We start from the raw sequence: 17,653 nt of genomic DNA on the forward strand, positions 1-17,653 counted from the left end.
CTCCCGGCCTGATTTCTTATCCTTGGCGCTTTTAGAAGAAGATGATCTGCGACTGCTGCTTGTCCGGCTACCAGGGGCAATAGCGGTGACTTCGGATGAAGCCATCGCCGGGTCCTGCGGAGATGCCATGATGGACGCCGGAGGGGGCCGCCCTCTTGCTTCCTGCCGCACCCGGAAGTGACCGCTACATCCGGGTCGCGGCTCTGCTGTATGCGCCTACGCCTCCACCAGCTTCAGCGCAGGTGCCGTCCCTCCTGAATCACCCCGGAAGTTACGATACTACTTCCGGGAGACAGTGTACCGGACCCACGCTGCCTGCGCACCATCAGAGATGGCGCCGCAGGATCTCCTTACCCAGCGATTCGGTCCTCGCAGGTCCGCTGGGTGGATCTTCGTGAGCCAGGCGACTCCCCGGACCCGGCCTCACGGTACCTGCCAGCAGAGGGGGGGAAGCTGCCATAGGACCCCCGACGCTGCTTCCAGCTTCTGGAGCCCTTGCCGTCCCATAAAGGTAAACTGCGCAAGCGGCATCCAGGCTGGGTATCCTCTTCTCTCCAAGCGTCTCCCGTAGGAACAGGAAACCAACTGTGGGAGCGAGGGGGACCGCCCCTTTTATCTCTCCATAGGGTTTCCTGTTCCTAGGGGCGGATCCCCTCTAACAAGTGGGTGCTGTCGTGGCGAAGAGAAAATGTGCTCTTTTCTTGGAATGGCAAGCTACTGGGCTAGATATATTCCAAATTTTTCGACAATCAGCACTCCATTAAGGGAACTTACGAAACAAAATTGCGTTTTTCAATGGTCCCAAGACTGTCAGGCCTCTTTTGAAACAATTAAAAACGAACTCTGCTCAACAACCACCATGGCCTATTTTGATCCAGCTCTTCGAAGCGAACTGATTTTGGACGCCAGTCCCATGGGACTGGGTGCAATTTTAGCACAATACAAGGATGACAATCAAAGCCCCCACATCATTTTTTATGCAAGTAAAAGCTTAACAAGCACTGAAAGAAAGTATTTGCAACCTGAAAAAGAAAGCTTGGCAGTCGTCTGGGGATGTGAATGGAGCGCCCCCAGAAGCAGGGCCGCGGGGTACTCGGTACCGGGCCTCTCTGGCTCAGTTCTGGGGTTGTCACGGTGGCTAGACCCGGTCCGTGACCCTGCTAAGGGGCGTCCAATGAAAGTTGTAAGTGGTGGTGCGTGGTGCAAGTCGCGATGAATAATGAGGACACGGGGTTGCAGTCTCTTTACCTCTTTACTGAAGGCTTCAAGGTCCTCAATCCAGAGTACGGTTAACAGGGCTGTATGAGACCGGCCGGTCCGATGGCACCTCCAGAGTTCCCTTTGCAGGTGGAAATCGGTGCCTACCTTCTAGCGCCTGTGTGTTGTAGTACTTCCCTGCTGAGCACCACGGGATAGTCCACACAACTGTTGTCTGTTTCTGATGTTCTTTCCCACAACTTATGTCTGTTCTGATGTTCTTCTCCGTCCCCCAGATGATCTGGATAGGATGCACCCGTATGACGGGTAGGCCTGGAGTTCTTCCGGGACCCTAGTGACGCCCCTCTCCCACAGTTGCCCCCTATGTCTTCTTAGGTGATTTTGGTGAGACAGCCAACCTAAAATTAACTGTCCTGCCTCTGTTTGAAGTATTGCTTGGAGCCTAATACTTCCTCGGCGTTCTGGCCACCGGCTACGCGCCTCAATAGGATGTTGCCTCGATCTTACAGCACGACTCCTATTGATGTTATCTCCTTTCTGCTTTGATCTCGTTTCTCACTCTCCACAATAAACCTCGCTTCTTGTCCTTTCTTGAGATACCGCCGTGATGTAGTGCAGGCGCGGTTCCTTAACGTTCTTTCCTGTTCGCTAGGCCTCTGTCAGGATCCCACCCCTGACAGGGACCCCCCTGAGACTTCCCCTGCAACACCCTCTGCCACAGGATGTTGCTTGGTTCCAACCCAGTCAGCTTCTGTCTAACTTTCTATCTAACCCCCAGTTTTACCAGATTGTGAGGAGTGGCCTAATACATAGCACCCTTAGCTCCCCCTGGAGGCCAGACTATGAAGTGTATTGGTGTCTGTGATACCTGGTCAGGTGAACTCCTTCAGTGCCATCAGACGTACCATCACTCCCCTTAGCGGCGGAGCATCAGTACTGCAACGACCAGGACTCTGGGGCACTGTATGAACACATTCACTTATTTCTCTATGGCCCTCCCTTCACTATTGTCACAGATCATCAAGCTCTCCTTACAATTTTTGGAAATCCCAGAGCGAAAATGTCGGGACAGATTGAACGATGGGGTCTACATCTACAGGACTATAATTACAAAATTTTTCACAAACCTGGAAAATACAGCAATCCGGCTGATTATCTCTCAAGACATCCTACGAATGATGATTTACCTGTGCATTCCTCCATTGAAGAATACATCCACTTTGTTACAGCTCAAAACCATGCCAAAAGCACTTTCTGTTGATCAGTTTGTGAATACAACAAGTGACAAGACACTCTGTGCCTCAATACAAATTATTCAAAATAGGAGGTGGCATGAAATTCAAAAGAAAAAATTTCCTGAAGATGGGATTGATCTGAAGGAGTTAAAACTATTTTCAAATGTACATGAGGAATTATCAGTCACTGAAGACCAACTCATCCTTCGTGGTACCAAACTGGTTGTACCTAAGGCCTTGCGCAACCTTGTCATACAGATAGCACACAAAGGTCATCTAGGAATTGTTGGCACAAAAAAGTTACTCAGAGAAAAAGTGTGGTTCCCAAATATGGATAAATTGGTGGAAGAGAAGATTAGACATTGCTCCACTTGTCAATTAATTACTCCATCGTCAACTCTAGAGCCATTACAAATGTCTCCGTTACCCACTGCTGTATGGGAGGAAGTGGCAGTCGACATATATGGACCATTACCAAGTGGCCAATACATTCTAGTAACAATTGATGAATATTCTAGATACCCTGTCATTTCAACGTCTGCTAATAGTGTCATACCAGAACTGGACGACATATTCTCTGCATATGGCATTCCAAGAGTGGTCAAAACAGATAATGGACCTCCATTCAGTGGACATGTGTTTGCACAGTTTTCTGAATACTTGGGGCTCAGCCACAGAAAGATCACACCTTGCTGGCCGCAAGCTAAAGGAATCGTAGAACGTTTCATGCGCACCATGGGGAAACAAATAAATGCAGCTAGTCTGGAGCACACCCCACTGAAACAGTCACTATACAAATTAATGCGCAATTACCGCAACACGCCACATTCCACCACTAATGCTGCTCCATCTCATCTAATGTTCAGAACTCCTCGAATACGGATCCCTGATGTGACCAGTCATCCCTTACCAAATGACTCTTCAGTGCGATCAACAGATTTCTTTAACAAGCAAGCCATGAAACATTATGCGGACAGAAGGCGAGGGGCTCAGACATGTGCCATCAAAAGAGGTGATATGGTTGTTGTGCGTCAAAAATCAACCAACAAAACCTCAGCTGTATATAGTCCTGCAAAATATAATGTTACTGAGAGAAAATGCAATATGGTCACAGCTGAACAAGACGGACACTCCATCACTCGAAATTCCTCACATTTTAAAATCATACCGCAGAACAATGGTAATGAATTCCCATCAGTGGAAGATTTAATACCCGATGGTGGAGAGGACCAACAAGAGGTGGCTGATCCGTCAGCACTGGACACCCCCAATGAACCCAGACATTACCCTACACGGGAAAAAAGGGCTCCATCGAGACTTATTGAAGAGATATAATTTAAAAAAAAAGGGGGAATAAGACAATACAGACATGGTTTTTCTTGGACATTTTCGTGTTGTTGCATTGTCAATATTTGTTTTACAGTTATATGAAAAAGTTTGGGCACCCCTATTAATCTTAATGTTTTATAAAAAATAGTTTTTTTTGCAACAGCTATTTTAGTTTCATATATCTAATAACTGTTGGACACAGTAATGTTTCTGCCTTGAAATGAGGTTTAATGTACTAACAGAAAATGTGCAATCTGCATTCAAACAAAATTTGACACGTGCATAAGTATGGGCACCTCACCAGAAAAGTGACATTAATATTTAGTAGATCCTCCTTTTGCAAAAATAACAGTCTCTAGTCGCTTCCTGTAGCTTTTAATGAGTTCCTGGATATGGATGAAGGTATTTTTGACCATTCCTCTTTACAAAACAATTCCTGTTCAGTTAAGTTTGATGGTCGCCGAGCATTGACAGCCCTCTTCAAATGATCCCACAGATGTTCAATGATATTCAGGTCTGGGATGGCCATTCCTCTGCATGAATGCCTGAGTAGATTTGGAGCAGTGTTTTTGATCATTGTCTTGCTGAAAGATCCATCCCCTGCATAACTTCAACTTTGTCACTGATTCATGAACATTATTGTCAAGAATCTGCTGACACTGAGAGCAATCCATGCGTCCCTCAACTTTAACAAGATTCCCGGTGCCGGCATTGGCCACACAGCCCCAAAGCATGATGGAACCTCCACCAAATTTTACTGTGGGTAGCAAGTGTTTTTCTTGGAATGCTGTTTTTTGGCCACCATGCATAACACCTTTTTGTATGACCAAACAACTCAATCTTGGTTTCATCAGTCCACAGGACCTTCTTCCAAAAAGAAATTGGCTTCTCCAAATGTGCTTTTGCATACCTCAGCCGACTCTGTTTGTGGTGTGCTTGCAGAAACGGCTTCTTTCGCATCACTCTCCCATACAGCTTCTCCTTGTGCAAAGTGCGTTGTATAGTTGACTGATACACAGTGACACCATCTGCAGCAAGTTGATGCTGCAGCTCTCTAGAGGTGGTCTGATCTCACCATTCTTCTATGCCTTTCTAATGTTTTTCTTGGCCTGCCACTTCTGGCCTTAACAAGAACAGTACCTGTGTTCTTCCATTTCCTTACTATGTTCCTCACAGTGGAAATTGGCAGGTTAAATCTGAGACAGCTTTTTGTATCCTTCCCCTGAACAACTATGTTGAATAATCTTTGTTTTCAGATCATTTGACAGTTGTTTTGAGGAGCCCATGATGCCACTCTTCAGAGGAGATTCAAACAGAACAACTTGCAAGTGGCCACTATAAGTAGCTTTTCTCATGATTGCATACACCTGGCTATGAAGTTCAAAGCTTAATGAGGTTACAAAACCAAAAAAGTGCTTTAGTAAGTCAGTAAAAAGTAGGTAGGAGTATTTAAAACAAGAAAATAAGGGAGCCCATACTTATGCACCTGTCAAATTTTGTTTGAATGCAGATTGCACATTTTCTGTTAGTACAATAAACCTCATTTCAAGGCAGAAACATTACTGTGTCCAACAGTTATTAGATATATGAAACTGAAATAGCTGTTGCAAAAAAAAACAATTTTTATAAAACATTAAGCTTAAGATTAATAGGGGTGCCCAAACTTTTTCATATAACTGTAGGTTGTTAATATACAGTTGTGGCCAAAAGTATTGCCACCCCTGCAATTCTGTCAGATAATAATCAGTTTCTTTCTGAAAATGATTGCAATCGCAAATTCTTTGGTATTATTATCTTCATTTAATTTGTCTTAAATGAAAAAAACACAAAAGAGAATGAAGCAAAACATTGATCATTTCACACAAAACTCCAAAAATGGGCCAGACAAAAGTATTGGCACCCTCAGCCTGATACTTGGTTTCACAACCTTTAGCCAAAATAACTGCGACCAACCGCTTCCGGTAACCATCAATGAGTTTCTTACAATGCTCTGCTGGAATTTTAGACCATTCTTCTTTGGCAAACTGCTCCAGGTCCCTGATATTTGAAGGGTGCCTTCTCCAAAGTGCCATTTTTAGATCTCTCCACAGGTGTTCTATGGCATTCAGGTCTGCACTCATTGCTGGCCACCTTAGAAGTCTCCAGTGCTTTCTCTCAAACAATTTTCTAGTGCTTTTTGAAGTGTTTTGGGTCATTGTCCTGCTGGAAGACCCATGACCTCTGAGGGAGACCCAGCTTTCTCACTTTGGGCCCTACATTATGCTGCAAAATTTGTTGGTAGTCTTCAGACTTCATAATGCCATGCACACGGTCAAGCAGTCCAGTGCCAAAGGCAGCAAAGCAACCCCAAAACATCAGGGAACCTCCGCCATGTTTGACTGTAGGGACCGTGTTCTTTTATTTGAATGCCTCTTTTTTTCTCCTGTAAACTCTATGTTGATGCCTTTGCCCAAAAAGCTCTACTTTTGTCTCATCTGACCAGAGAACATTCTTCCAAAACGTTTTAGGCTTTTTCAGGTAAGTTTTGGCAAACTCCAGCCTGACTTTTTTATGTCTCGGGGTAAGAAGTGGGGTCTTCCTGGGTCTCCTACCATACAGTCCTTTTTCATTCAGACGCCGACGGATAGTACGGGTTGACACTGTTGTACCCTCGGACTGCAGGGCAGCTTGAACTTGTTTGGATGTTGGTCGAGGTTCCTTATCCAACATCCGCACAATCTTGCGTTGAAATCTCTTGTCAATTTTTCTTTACCGTCCACATCTAGGGAGGTTAGCCACAGTGCCATGGGCTTTAAACTTCTTGATGACACTGCGCATGGTAGACACAGGAACATTCAGGTCTTTGGAAATGGACTTGTAGCCTTGAGATTGCTTATGCTACCTCACAATTTGGTTTCTCAAGTCCTCAGACAGTTCTTTGGTCTTCTTTCTTTTCTCCATGCTCAATGTGGTACACACAAGGACACAGGACAGAGGTTGAGTCAACTTTAATCCATGTCAACTGGCTGCAAGTGTGATTTAGTTATTGCCAACACCTGTTAGGTGCCACAGGTAAGTCACAGGTGCTGTTAATTACACAAATTAGAGAAGCATCACATGATTTTTCGAACAGTGCCAATACTTTTGTCCACCCCCTTTTTTATGTTTGGTGTGGAATTATATCCAATTTGACTTTAGGACAATTCTTTTTGTGTTTTTTCATTTAAAACAAATTAAATGAAGATAATAATAACAAAGAATTTGTGTTTGCAATCATTTTCAGGAAGAAACTGAGTATTATCTGACAGAATTGCAGGGGTGTCAATACTTTTGGCCACAACTGTGTGTGTGTATATATATATATATATATATATATATATATATATATATATATATATATATATATAATGTAATGTATAAGAATTAGATATGTCTCTTTAAGAAAGTGAGGGCGGGAGTTGAATTTAGTTTCAGTTTCAGTTATAGCCTGATGAGAAAATGTTATGCTGTGTGCTGGAGGAAAAGAATAAAATACAGTTAAAGCTTACTCTCTCTTAAATTCCTTACACCGTGTGGATACTACAGCAGAAAAAAACACAACGTGTGAATAAAAACAGTTTAATAATTCTGCTTGCTGTCATTGAACAGGTGCATTTTTTTTTTAAACTTCGTTTCTTAAGTTTGTATTCAGTGCCTGCAAACATAAGAGAAAGTTGTAAAACTCATAGTTGCTAAGACTGGGGATCCTCGGTCTGTTTGAATTTGACACTCCAGCAAGAGAAGGACATCCTCCAAAATCAGATTAGTCAGACCTCACCATGAACACAAATATGTCCCCCACACTTGGTGCCATTATCTGAATGACTACAGGGGAAAGAAGCATTTCCACCTCTGCAACCCAGAAAGGAACTGAACACTTCCTGTCTATCTTTACTTTAGCCTTCGTTTATATATTGCTCCATGCACAAAAGTATGTAATAATTCTATACAATATATAAGAAAAGAGAGTCCTCGAGGGATTCATCAGTCATCTGTCTCACATCTGGTGGAGGAACAGTCAGAGCCGGACTGTATACACCAGAGCAGCGATGAGGAGGAAGCACAAAGTCATCCGCACCGAGGAGATAACAATCTGCTGTGCACTCACATCACCTGGAAAACACAAACTACAGTAAGATGCAGCACAACACCGTATTACACTTCTACTATATAATTGTCTAAGGGGTACTTCCGTCTTTCTGTCTGTCTGTCTGTCCTTCTTTCTGTCGCGGTTATTCGTTCGCTGATTGGTCTCGGCAGCTGCCTGTCATGGCTGCCGCGACCAATCAGCGACGCGCACAGTCTGGAAGAAAATGGCCGCTCCTTACTCCCCGCACTCACTGCCCGGCGCCCGCATACACCCCTCCGCTCACCGCTCACACAGGGTTAATGCCGGCGGTAACGGACCGCGTTTTGCCACGGGTAACGCACTCCGTTACCGCTGCTATTAACCCTGTGTGACCACCTTTTTACTATTCATGCTGCCTATGCGGCATGAATAGTAAAACGATCTAATGTTAAAAATAATAATAATTTAAAAAAAATCGTTAGATACAGTCCGTCGGCCCCCGGATCGACAACAGGCCTTACCCGCTCCTCCCGACACTCCATGCTGCGATCTCGCGAGATGATGACGTAGCGGTCTCGCGCGACCGCTACGTCATCATCTCGCGAGACCGCAATGCACTCTTGGGACCGGAGCGGGCGAGGAGCATCGCTTGGATCCGGGTGCTCCGGAAGGTGAGTATATCACTATTTTTTATTTTATTTCTTTTTTTAACAGGGATATGATGCCCACATTGCTATATACTGCGTGGGCTGGGCAATATACTACATGGGCTGTGCTATATACTACATGGGCTGTGCTATATACTACATGGGCTGTGCTATATACGTGGCTGGGCAATATGCTACATGGGCTGTGCTATATACGTGGCTGGGCAATATACTACATGGGCTGTGCTATATACTACATGGGCTGTGCTATATACGTAGCTGGGCAATATACTACGTGGCTGGGCAATATACTACATGGGCTGTGCTATATACTACGTGGCTGGGCAATATACTACATGGGCTGTGCTATATACTACGTGGCTGGGCAATATACTACATGGGCTGTGCTATATACTACGTGGCTGGGCAATATACTATGTGGCTGTGCTATATACAATGTGGCCTGCGCAATATACTACGTGGGCTGTGCAATCTACAACGTGGGCTGCGAAATGTACTGCGTGGGCTGCGCAATATACAACGTGGGCTGCGCAATATACAACGTGGGCTGCGCAATGTACTGCGTGGGCTGCGCAATGTACTGCGTGGGCTGCGCAATGTACTGCGTGGGCTGCGCAATGTACTGCGTGGGCTGCGCAATATACTGCGCATACATATTCTAGAATACCCGATGCGTTAGAATCGGGCCACCATCTAGTATGTAATAATCACTGAGGAAAAGATTTCACACAGGATGTTACAATATGTACGGTAATCGGCATTTTACTAGTATAAACACAACATTGTAGTAGTTAGATGGCACGTATGGGGAGCAGTATTATAGTAGTTATATTCTACACAGGGGGAAGTATTATAGTAGTTATATTCTTGTACATAGGGGCAGTATTATAGTAGTTATATTCTTGTACATAGGGGCAGTATTATAGTAGTTATATTCTTGTACATAGGAGCAGTATTATAGTAGTTATATTATACACAAGGGGCAGTATTATAGTAGTTATATTCTTGTACATAGGAGCAGTATTATAGTAGCTATATTCTTGTACATAGGGGCAGTATTATAGTAGATATATTCTTGTACATAGGAGCAGTATTATAGTAGTTATATTCTTGTACATAGGGGCAGTTTTATAGTAGTCATTCTTGTACATAGGAGCAGTATTACATTAGTTATATTCTTGTACATAGGAGGCAGTACTATAGTAGTTATATTCTTGTACATAGGGGCAGTATTATAGTAGTTATATTCTTGTACATAGGGGCAGTATTATAGTATAATAGTTATATTCTTGTATAAAGAGGGCAGTATTATTGTAGTTATATTCTTGTACATAGGGAGCAGTATTATAGTAGTTATATTCTTGTACATAGGAGCAGTATTATAGTAGTTATATTCTACACAAGGGGCAGTATTATAGTAGTTATATTCTTGTACATAGGAGCAGTATTATAGTAGCTACAGTATATTCTTGTACATAGGGGCAGTATTATAGTAGATATATCCTTGTACATAGGAGCAGTATTACATTAGTTATATTCTTGTACATAGGAGCAGTATTATAGTAGTTATATTCTTGTACATAGGGGCAGTATTATAGTAGATATATTCTTGTACATAGGAGCAGTATTACAGTAGTTATGTTCTTGTACATAGGGGACAGTATTATAGTAGTCATATTCTTGTACATAGGGACAGTATTATAGTAGTTATAGTCTTGTACATAGGGGCAGTATTCTAGTAGTTGTATTCTTGTACATAGGGGCAGTATTATAGTAGTTATATTCTTGTACATAGGGGCAGTATTATAGTAGTTATATTCTTGTACATAGGAGACGGTATTATAGTAGTTGTATTGTTGCATAAAGGGAGCAGTGTTATAATAATAATCATCTTATTTCTATAGAGCCAACATATTCTGCGGTACTTTTAATTAAGCGGGGACATGTACAGACAGTAAAAACAGTACAAAGTAACCCATAGTTCTATAGTTACAGGAGCAGTGAGGGCTCTGCTCTCAAGCTTACAATCTATAAGTATTTATGTAATAGTACATGTATAATCTAAGAGTATTACCGTACGTCTCACTTACTGTTGATTGACACATTTTCATTGATGTTTACTCTGATGTTACGTTCCCACCACGTGTTATTGGCAGACAGAAGAAGAGTGTATATGCCGGAGTCGCTCACTTGCACATTGTGCAGTAACAATGATGCATTCAGACCAGTGAACTCCGTTCGGGGTTTATACTTTGGGTAGATTATGAGAGTTCCATTGGTCCATATGGGAGATCCATGAGGGCCGATGGTGCAATTGACAGCACTGTAGTAAATGATGGCTTGGTTGCCAGTTTTCCATCTTATCTTATAATTGGAGATTTTGGGTGGTAGGCTATACGACGTCTCTAGGAACACAGATTGCCCTAAGCTGCGATTTACCGTGTCATGGACAATATAAATGTACCTTCCTGATAAAGAATCTGCAATAGTAAAATACATGGAGTTGTAGTATGAGATATTGGATCATCTCTGTGCCTCCGTACATGTGCAGCACTCATATAGCATCTCATTACTCACCAGACAGAAGGAGCAGCACAGCGGGGACGATGCAAGTGAAACCGTCCATGTTCACAGTGAACAGAGTAAAGTACGTTTCTTGGTAGAAGCGCATGGTCAGGAGTGGACAGGAAGTCGGCCCCTCAGCCTTCACTGATCGGTCACAGACAACCTACCGCTTGATGCAGGAGAGATAACAGGAGCCTACACCCTATTCTAAATATGAAGCGTGATGTGAAAATATGTAGCAGACCATCGCAGAAGTGAAAGAAAGTCGTAGAAGAGAAGCCGTGATTACGGCAGAGGGGACAGACAGGCAGGGAACCACAGCAAATAGAGAGGGAAGAGGGGACTGTGGCTGTCAAAGGGGTCTTCAACAGGAAGATGGGACAATGACAAGCAGAGGGAACAGGTAGAGGGGACCATCAGAAGCACAGGGGGCTGGGACAGGCAGATGGGACTATGGCAGGCAGACCAGACTGGGGCAGGCAGAGGGGACCACCAGAAGCAGAGGGGGCTGAGGCAGGCAGAGGGGACAGTGGGAGACAGAGACAGGCAGACCAGACTGGGGCAGGCAGAGGGATCCGTTGCAGTGAAAAGAACCATTTTCATGTTTGCAATAAATTTTATTTTTCATTGCGCAGTTACATAGCAGCAGAATTTGCTTCTGATAAATGATTATCATGTTGAGATTTCATTATACTTGACCCTCTCGCTGTCAATTATAATGTTTCCCAATGAGTGACATGTGAATCTGTAATCAGTTTGCTGGATAAAGCTCTTTTATCTTTAGGACAGACTGGCTCCACCATCGCTCCCAGCGCTGCGCTGCCCGATGTTGCTGCGTCCTCTCCTCTTCGATGTCAGTCAGGGCCGATTCTGCATCTTGTAGAAATTTCTAAAGTGCAATAATTGTAGATTCACGATTTTGAAATTAGTGTAACGTACCGCCATGTGTGATGCGATTATATTATTAGGTTCTCAAATATTCAACCCTTTTATATCCCTTTAATTTCTTCCATCCGATTATATGACCATTACTTTGTAAGCAGCATCCCGGGCCTCTACTGTGGAGATGTGACCTAAGGTGGTCTTGGCGGTGGTCACTGATGCCGTTTCCGGGCTCCTGGTGTTATTGCTAATCTTTGTATGGGCAGATTCCTTGAGGGAGATCCCCGGCCAAACCCTGAGGGACAGAAAACTCAGAGCTTAGTCTTTCCTAACCACCCTATATGCACACAATCAATATTTTTGAGGAGGACTTGGAGAGTTTCTGCTCCGAAAACTCAGCAAAACGACTCTGTGTTTAAATACCCTTATATTAAATCATATATATCAGCTATCCATATGATATGGGATAAATGTATGATCGCTGGGGTCTGACTGCTGGAGCAGTAGTGAGTACGTGCAACCACCATTTCTATACCCAGTGAATGGAGCCATGGTCGCATGGGATCACTATAGCTCCAAACACACAAGAACCTACATTCGCGTGATCAGAGTGGACCGGCGTCATCATGCATGTAACAGTGAATGGATTTCTGCCATGCGCCCCCTGTAGTTCATCCTTACCTGGAGCCGCGCTCAATCAGAGGCCGGTACTCTGTGCCTTCTAATGGACGGCCGGTTTGCTTGCGTCTGATCAGTGTGGAAAGCTTCTCTTTCGGGATCTCGGTCGCTGCCGATCAGAGTTACATTGATCACTATGGTGTAATGCAGTATATGGATAATTGACACTTTACACTTACTGGCAGGTAACACGTCATCCACAATAAGTGCTTCGTCCAATTCCAGCAGCATATGCTCAGCGATGGCAGCCAGAGAGTTGACAAAATGCTGAATACTCTCCAAAACGCATTCCTGTGAGAGGTAACAACGAGGCTAATAATAATTTCTGCAATTGGGTTTTAATAAAAATTTTGCAGTTTATTTTCTACAGTCTATTTGCATATTCAACTTTGATGCGTTCTGTGGTCATAAATTAGAGAAGAGGAGGTAGAAAAAACAAGACAAAAAGTTGGAAACTTTCAGACCCTCAGAACGAGCTCACTGATGGATTCTCAGTCAACTCATTCTGCAGCCAGCAACAAAATTGTGTTTGTTTAATGAAACCCAAATGCAAAAAATGTTTTATAAATACATTAAGCAAAAATAAAATTATATATATCCCACAGGTTGTCATCTCATTTAATGAGATGATAAAGGGACATATAAAATATGCTATAAAACTCCTGACACATGAGTCACGGCAGCTCTATGTAGGGGAATGCTAGGATGCATTTATAGGATTCAAGAGATAATCAAAAACGGGCAAGTAAAAAACTGCACGTTTTACCACAAAATGCTACAGTTTTGCTAATTTTTTATTTTTTTTTAACGTGCTTCACCTATAAAAGATGGTCATCACGATAAAATTCAGGAAGTTTTATTCAGATTTTTTTATGCATTTTGACTGCGCTGTCAAAAACGGTTCATGAAAATGCACCATTTTTTCACTACATATTTTCATGCCAAAAACTATAAAAAACGACACTCGGACCACTAAGGATGCTGCAGTCAGGAAACTCATGGCTGTGATCCTTCTGAAAGAAATGAGGGCACTCACCAGTCTTCACTAGATTCAATCCTTTATTGGTAATATATCCAGATAAAAATCATGGCCGGAGACAACAGAACCAACGCTCGTGTGAGCAGGGGAGACTAGGGACGACGGCCGTTTCGCGCTGTGCTTGCGCTTCTACGGGTCAGTTTGTGCTAGGGAAAAGCGGCGGAAATATAGTGCGTTGGTTCTGTCATCTCCGGCCATGATTTTTATCTGGATATATTACCAATAAAGGATTGAATCTAGTGAAGACTGGTGAGTGCCCTCATTTCTTTCAGAAGGATCGCATAGATGGATGTTTTTTTCAGAGGAACACCTGAAGTCTAGATTCTAGGGCTGTAGAGTCCGCTGTTGCATATAAAGGCACCTAAGTGATAGTCTGTGAAACACCGTTTATTAGACTGTGCCGCCTTGGCTTTGGTTTATTGCGTATGGAAACTCATGGCTGTATTCACACTTTAAGGCTATGTGCACACGTTGCGGATTTTTCCGCAGTGTTTTTGCAAAATCCGCAGGTAAAACGCACTGCGGATTATCTGTGGATTTACTGCGGTTTTTGTGCTGATTTCACCTGCGGTTTTACACCTGCGGATTCTTATTATGGAACAGGTGTAAACCGCTGTGGAATCCACACAAAGAATTGACATGCTGCGGAAAATACAACGCAGCGTTTCCGCGTGGTATTTTCTGCAGCATGTGCACTGCGGATTTCGTTTTCCATACGTTTACATGGTACTGTACAATGCATGGAAAACTGCTGCGAATCCGCAGCGGCCAATACGCTGCAGATCCGCAGCAAAATCCACAACGTGTGCACATAGCCTTACAATTCTCCTACCTTTAAGTGCTTGGCATTGAGATCAATCCGGTCTCGCTCTTCCCCCTGCCTTTGCCATTCTTGTTGGCAGATCTGCTGTAAAGTCTGGAAGTTATCAGGATGGCCTAGACTAGGCCTCAGCAGATTCTTCAGGTCTTCCTGGAAGACAACAGATTTTGTCATTGCATACCCCTCAATTGTCATTCTGCACTTTTCAGCCATTCAGATTTATTTAATCGGGACATTGTAGACCTTCGTTCACATGATCAGTTGTTGTTCCAGCAGTCGGACCCCCAGTGATAAGCAAATTATTTATTGGTGTGAGCACAAAATAAATCATATCCGGCAGTGCTTACTGGTGGATGCAGAGAGTGAGGATACCTTAGTCTGACTGGTGGAGACAGAGAGTGAGGATACCTTAATCTGACTGGTGGAGACAGAGAGTGAGGATACGTTAGTCTGACTAGTGGAGGCAGAGAGTGAGGATACCTTAATCTGACTAGTGGAGGCAGAGAGTGAGGATACCTTAGTCTGACTGGTGGAGGCAGAGAGTGAGGATACCTTAATCTGACTGGTGGAGGCAGAGAGTGAGGATACCTTGGTCTGACTGGTGGAGGCAGAGAGTGAGGATACCTTGGTCTGACTGGTAGAGGCAGAGAGTGAGGATACCTTAGTCTGACTGGTGGAGGCAGAGAGTGAGGATACCTTAATCTGACTGGTGGAGGCAGAGAGTGAGGATACCTTAGTCTGACTAGCGGAGGCACAGAGTGAGGATACCTTAGTCTGGTGGAGGCAGAGAGTGAGGATACCTTGGTCTGACTGGTGGAGGCAGAGAGTGAGGATACCTTAGTCTGGTGGAGGCAGAGAGTGAGGATACCTTGGTCTGACTGGTAGAGGCAGAGAGTGAGGATACCTTAGTCTGACTAGCAGAGGCACAGAGTAAGGATACCTTAGTCTGGTGGAGGCAGAGAGTGAGGATACCTTACTCTGACTGGTGGAGGCAGAGAGTGAGGGTACCTTGGTCTGACTGGTGGAGGCAGAGAGTGAGGATACCTTGGTCTGACTGGTGGAGGCAGAGAGTGAGGATACCTTGGTCTGACTGGTGGAGGCAGAGAGTGAGGATACCTTGGTCTGACTGGTGGAGGCAGAGAGTGAGGGTACCTTGGTCTGACTGGTGGAGGCAGAGAGTGAGGATACCTTGGTCTGACTGGTGGAGGCAGAGAGTGAGGATACCTTGGTCTGACTGGTGGAGGCAGAGAGTGAGGATACCTTGGTCTGACTGGTGGAAGCAGAGAGTGAGGATACCTTGGTCTGACTGGTGGAGGCAGAGAGTGAGGATACCTTAGTCTGACTGGTGGAGGCAGAGAGTGAGGATACCTGAGTCTGGTTGCCCTGGTTGAGCTCTTTCATGAAAAGCAGACGAGTGTCGTTGGTCGAGTTTTGCATGAAGCTGAAGTTTTCTTCCCTCAGGCTCATAATTACAAGTGGCGGCACATGGCTCATCCACTTCTCCAGCTGCTCCAGCTGCTCTCGGAGCTCTGAAATTACAGGACGAGTAATTACTAATGTGTTACTGCACCCTCAAGAGACAATGCAACTACTGGCACGAGGAGGCGATTACCAAGCACACAGTTATTGTGATACTCCAGGGCTTGCTTCTCATAGGACTGAAGCTTGGCGACCAAAGTGTCAGCGCAGTCTTCAAATGTTTCCTGCAGTAAGTCCCGCCGGGCTATAGGGCGGCGCTCCTTCTTATAGAATTCCTGCAGTCACAGACGGGACAGAATAATGGCGTCACCGAGGTGTCACATTAGAGCTACAATCCCACGAGGAGTTTTTGATGTTGCAGATTTTCTGAACCCATTAAGCAAAATAAGTTACGTGCATTTTTTTTTTTAAATATGCACCATACAAAACTCAGTAAATAATCATTTCACATTGCGTTCTGTGTCTCCATAGGGGAATACATCCGAAATCCCATCAAAAAGGGGTCAAGACGCATGCGCCGATGGGGTCATAGACTGTAATGGTGCTGACAGAGCGAGCCCGCACTCTGATGTGCATCATTTTCGGGAGAATACGCCTACTAGTGGCAGATACCCAGATGCAATTTTCCAATACTGAGTGTCCGCCTCCAGTAGGCGTATACATGGCGGTTCTTGGGCATTCATGGAACAAGAGAAGAAAGATGCCAAGAGCCCCAAGGCAGCCACGCTCGCCAGATGTTACCTCTGCCAAATACAGCAGGTGATCGTTGCTCTCCCAGAGAATAGAAGTCAGGATGCCCATAAAGTTTCTAAATAAAAAAGACAGAAATAATCAGTACAGAATTCAAAACTATATTATTGCCCCTAGACACAGAGATAAAAAGATTGGAGGCCTCATTAGTAGTAACTATCTGATGACCACCTTGGAGCAGTGCTGTGGAATATGTTGGCGCTACATAGGCACCTATACATCCGCTTCTTCAAGAAAAAGCAAAGACACAAATCATGGCAGAACCACGTGGTGATGTGGGGCCTTTATCTTACTCTGATTCCTCTTTCTTTTCTCCAAAAACCTGGTATTTCTTGTCAAACCTCGTCGGCTTCACCAGCTTACGAAGACTATGGGAGGTAGGAAAAAAATAAAGAAATGAACACGGTCCCTATTTATGTATGGTCTGACTATGTAGTCAGGTCTTATGAAACTATCACTATAGGATCAGACAACAAGAAACACATAGGTCTGCATAGGAGCGGTATACACAAAATGCTTGAATTTTATTAACCTTGGCTATATGCAAAATAGTTTATTTTTTCTTTTAAAGTGCATTGCAGCATTAAAAACATCATAAAAAAAACACCTTTGTGCAGCCTGTAAAGCTGAGTGATCGTCTGGTATAGATGACTTTAGGTAACAATACCTGGGAGATGAGAACTTGACCTGGATGCTTTCCCCATCAGCAGAGCTGGCCTTCTTTTTATTTCCATTGCTGGGCCGTAATGGAGGGTGCGGGGCTACGGGTGGAAGCTGATGTGACCCTGGAACAACAACATATTCATACTGAGAAAAGTCATATTATCTAGAAATCAACGTCGTACAGAAAACAGCAAGTTCTGTGACTGCGGCAGTGGTGTGGTTTTCTCCTGTAATATTACC

General features: G+C 44.0%; 2 protein-coding genes across 5 annotated transcripts in view; both read right to left on the reverse strand.

Annotated features, from left to right (window-relative positions):
- Nucleotides 1-7,679: 7,679 nt before the first annotated feature.
- Nucleotides 7,680-11,313, reverse strand: LOC143805357 (uncharacterized). Its single transcript, XM_077284600.1, has 3 exons — nucleotides 11,115-11,313; nucleotides 10,628-11,017; nucleotides 7,680-7,913 (listed from the first exon to the last, which is right to left on the reverse strand). The coding sequence occupies exons 1-3, from the start codon at nucleotides 11,206-11,208 to the stop codon at nucleotides 7,819-7,821; spliced, it is 579 nt and encodes a 192-aa protein (XP_077140715.1). The 5' UTR covers nucleotides 11,209-11,313; the 3' UTR covers nucleotides 7,680-7,818.
- A 389-nt stretch (nucleotides 11,314-11,702) lies between these two features.
- Nucleotides 11,703-17,653, reverse strand: part of CCDC180 (coiled-coil domain containing 180) — a 41,745-nt gene continuing 35,794 nt past the window's right edge. For all 4 annotated transcript variants that reach the window (XM_077284597.1, XM_077284599.1, XM_077284596.1 and 1 more), the window contains 10 exons: nucleotides 17,418-17,535; nucleotides 17,044-17,118; nucleotides 16,742-16,808; nucleotides 16,134-16,275; nucleotides 15,890-16,050; nucleotides 14,534-14,671; nucleotides 12,842-12,953; nucleotides 12,666-12,771; nucleotides 12,135-12,279; nucleotides 11,703-11,991 (listed from right to left, as the gene is read on the reverse strand). In XM_077284597.1, coding sequence (XP_077140712.1) covers nucleotides 11,854-11,991; nucleotides 12,135-12,279; nucleotides 12,666-12,771; nucleotides 12,842-12,953; nucleotides 14,534-14,671; nucleotides 15,890-16,050; nucleotides 16,134-16,275; nucleotides 16,742-16,808; nucleotides 17,044-17,118; nucleotides 17,418-17,535 — 1,202 coding nt within the window. In that variant the 3' untranslated portion in view covers nucleotides 11,703-11,853. The remainder of the gene's footprint in view (nucleotides 11,992-12,134; nucleotides 12,280-12,665; nucleotides 12,772-12,841; nucleotides 12,954-14,533; nucleotides 14,672-15,889; nucleotides 16,051-16,133; nucleotides 16,276-16,741; nucleotides 16,809-17,043; nucleotides 17,119-17,417; nucleotides 17,536-17,653) is intronic.

The sequence above is a fragment of the Ranitomeya variabilis genome, chromosome 2, assembly GCF_051348905.1.
Source record: "Ranitomeya variabilis isolate aRanVar5 chromosome 2, aRanVar5.hap1, whole genome shotgun sequence".
In the NCBI taxonomy this organism is placed as follows: Eukaryota; Metazoa; Chordata; class Amphibia; order Anura; family Dendrobatidae; genus Ranitomeya; species Ranitomeya variabilis.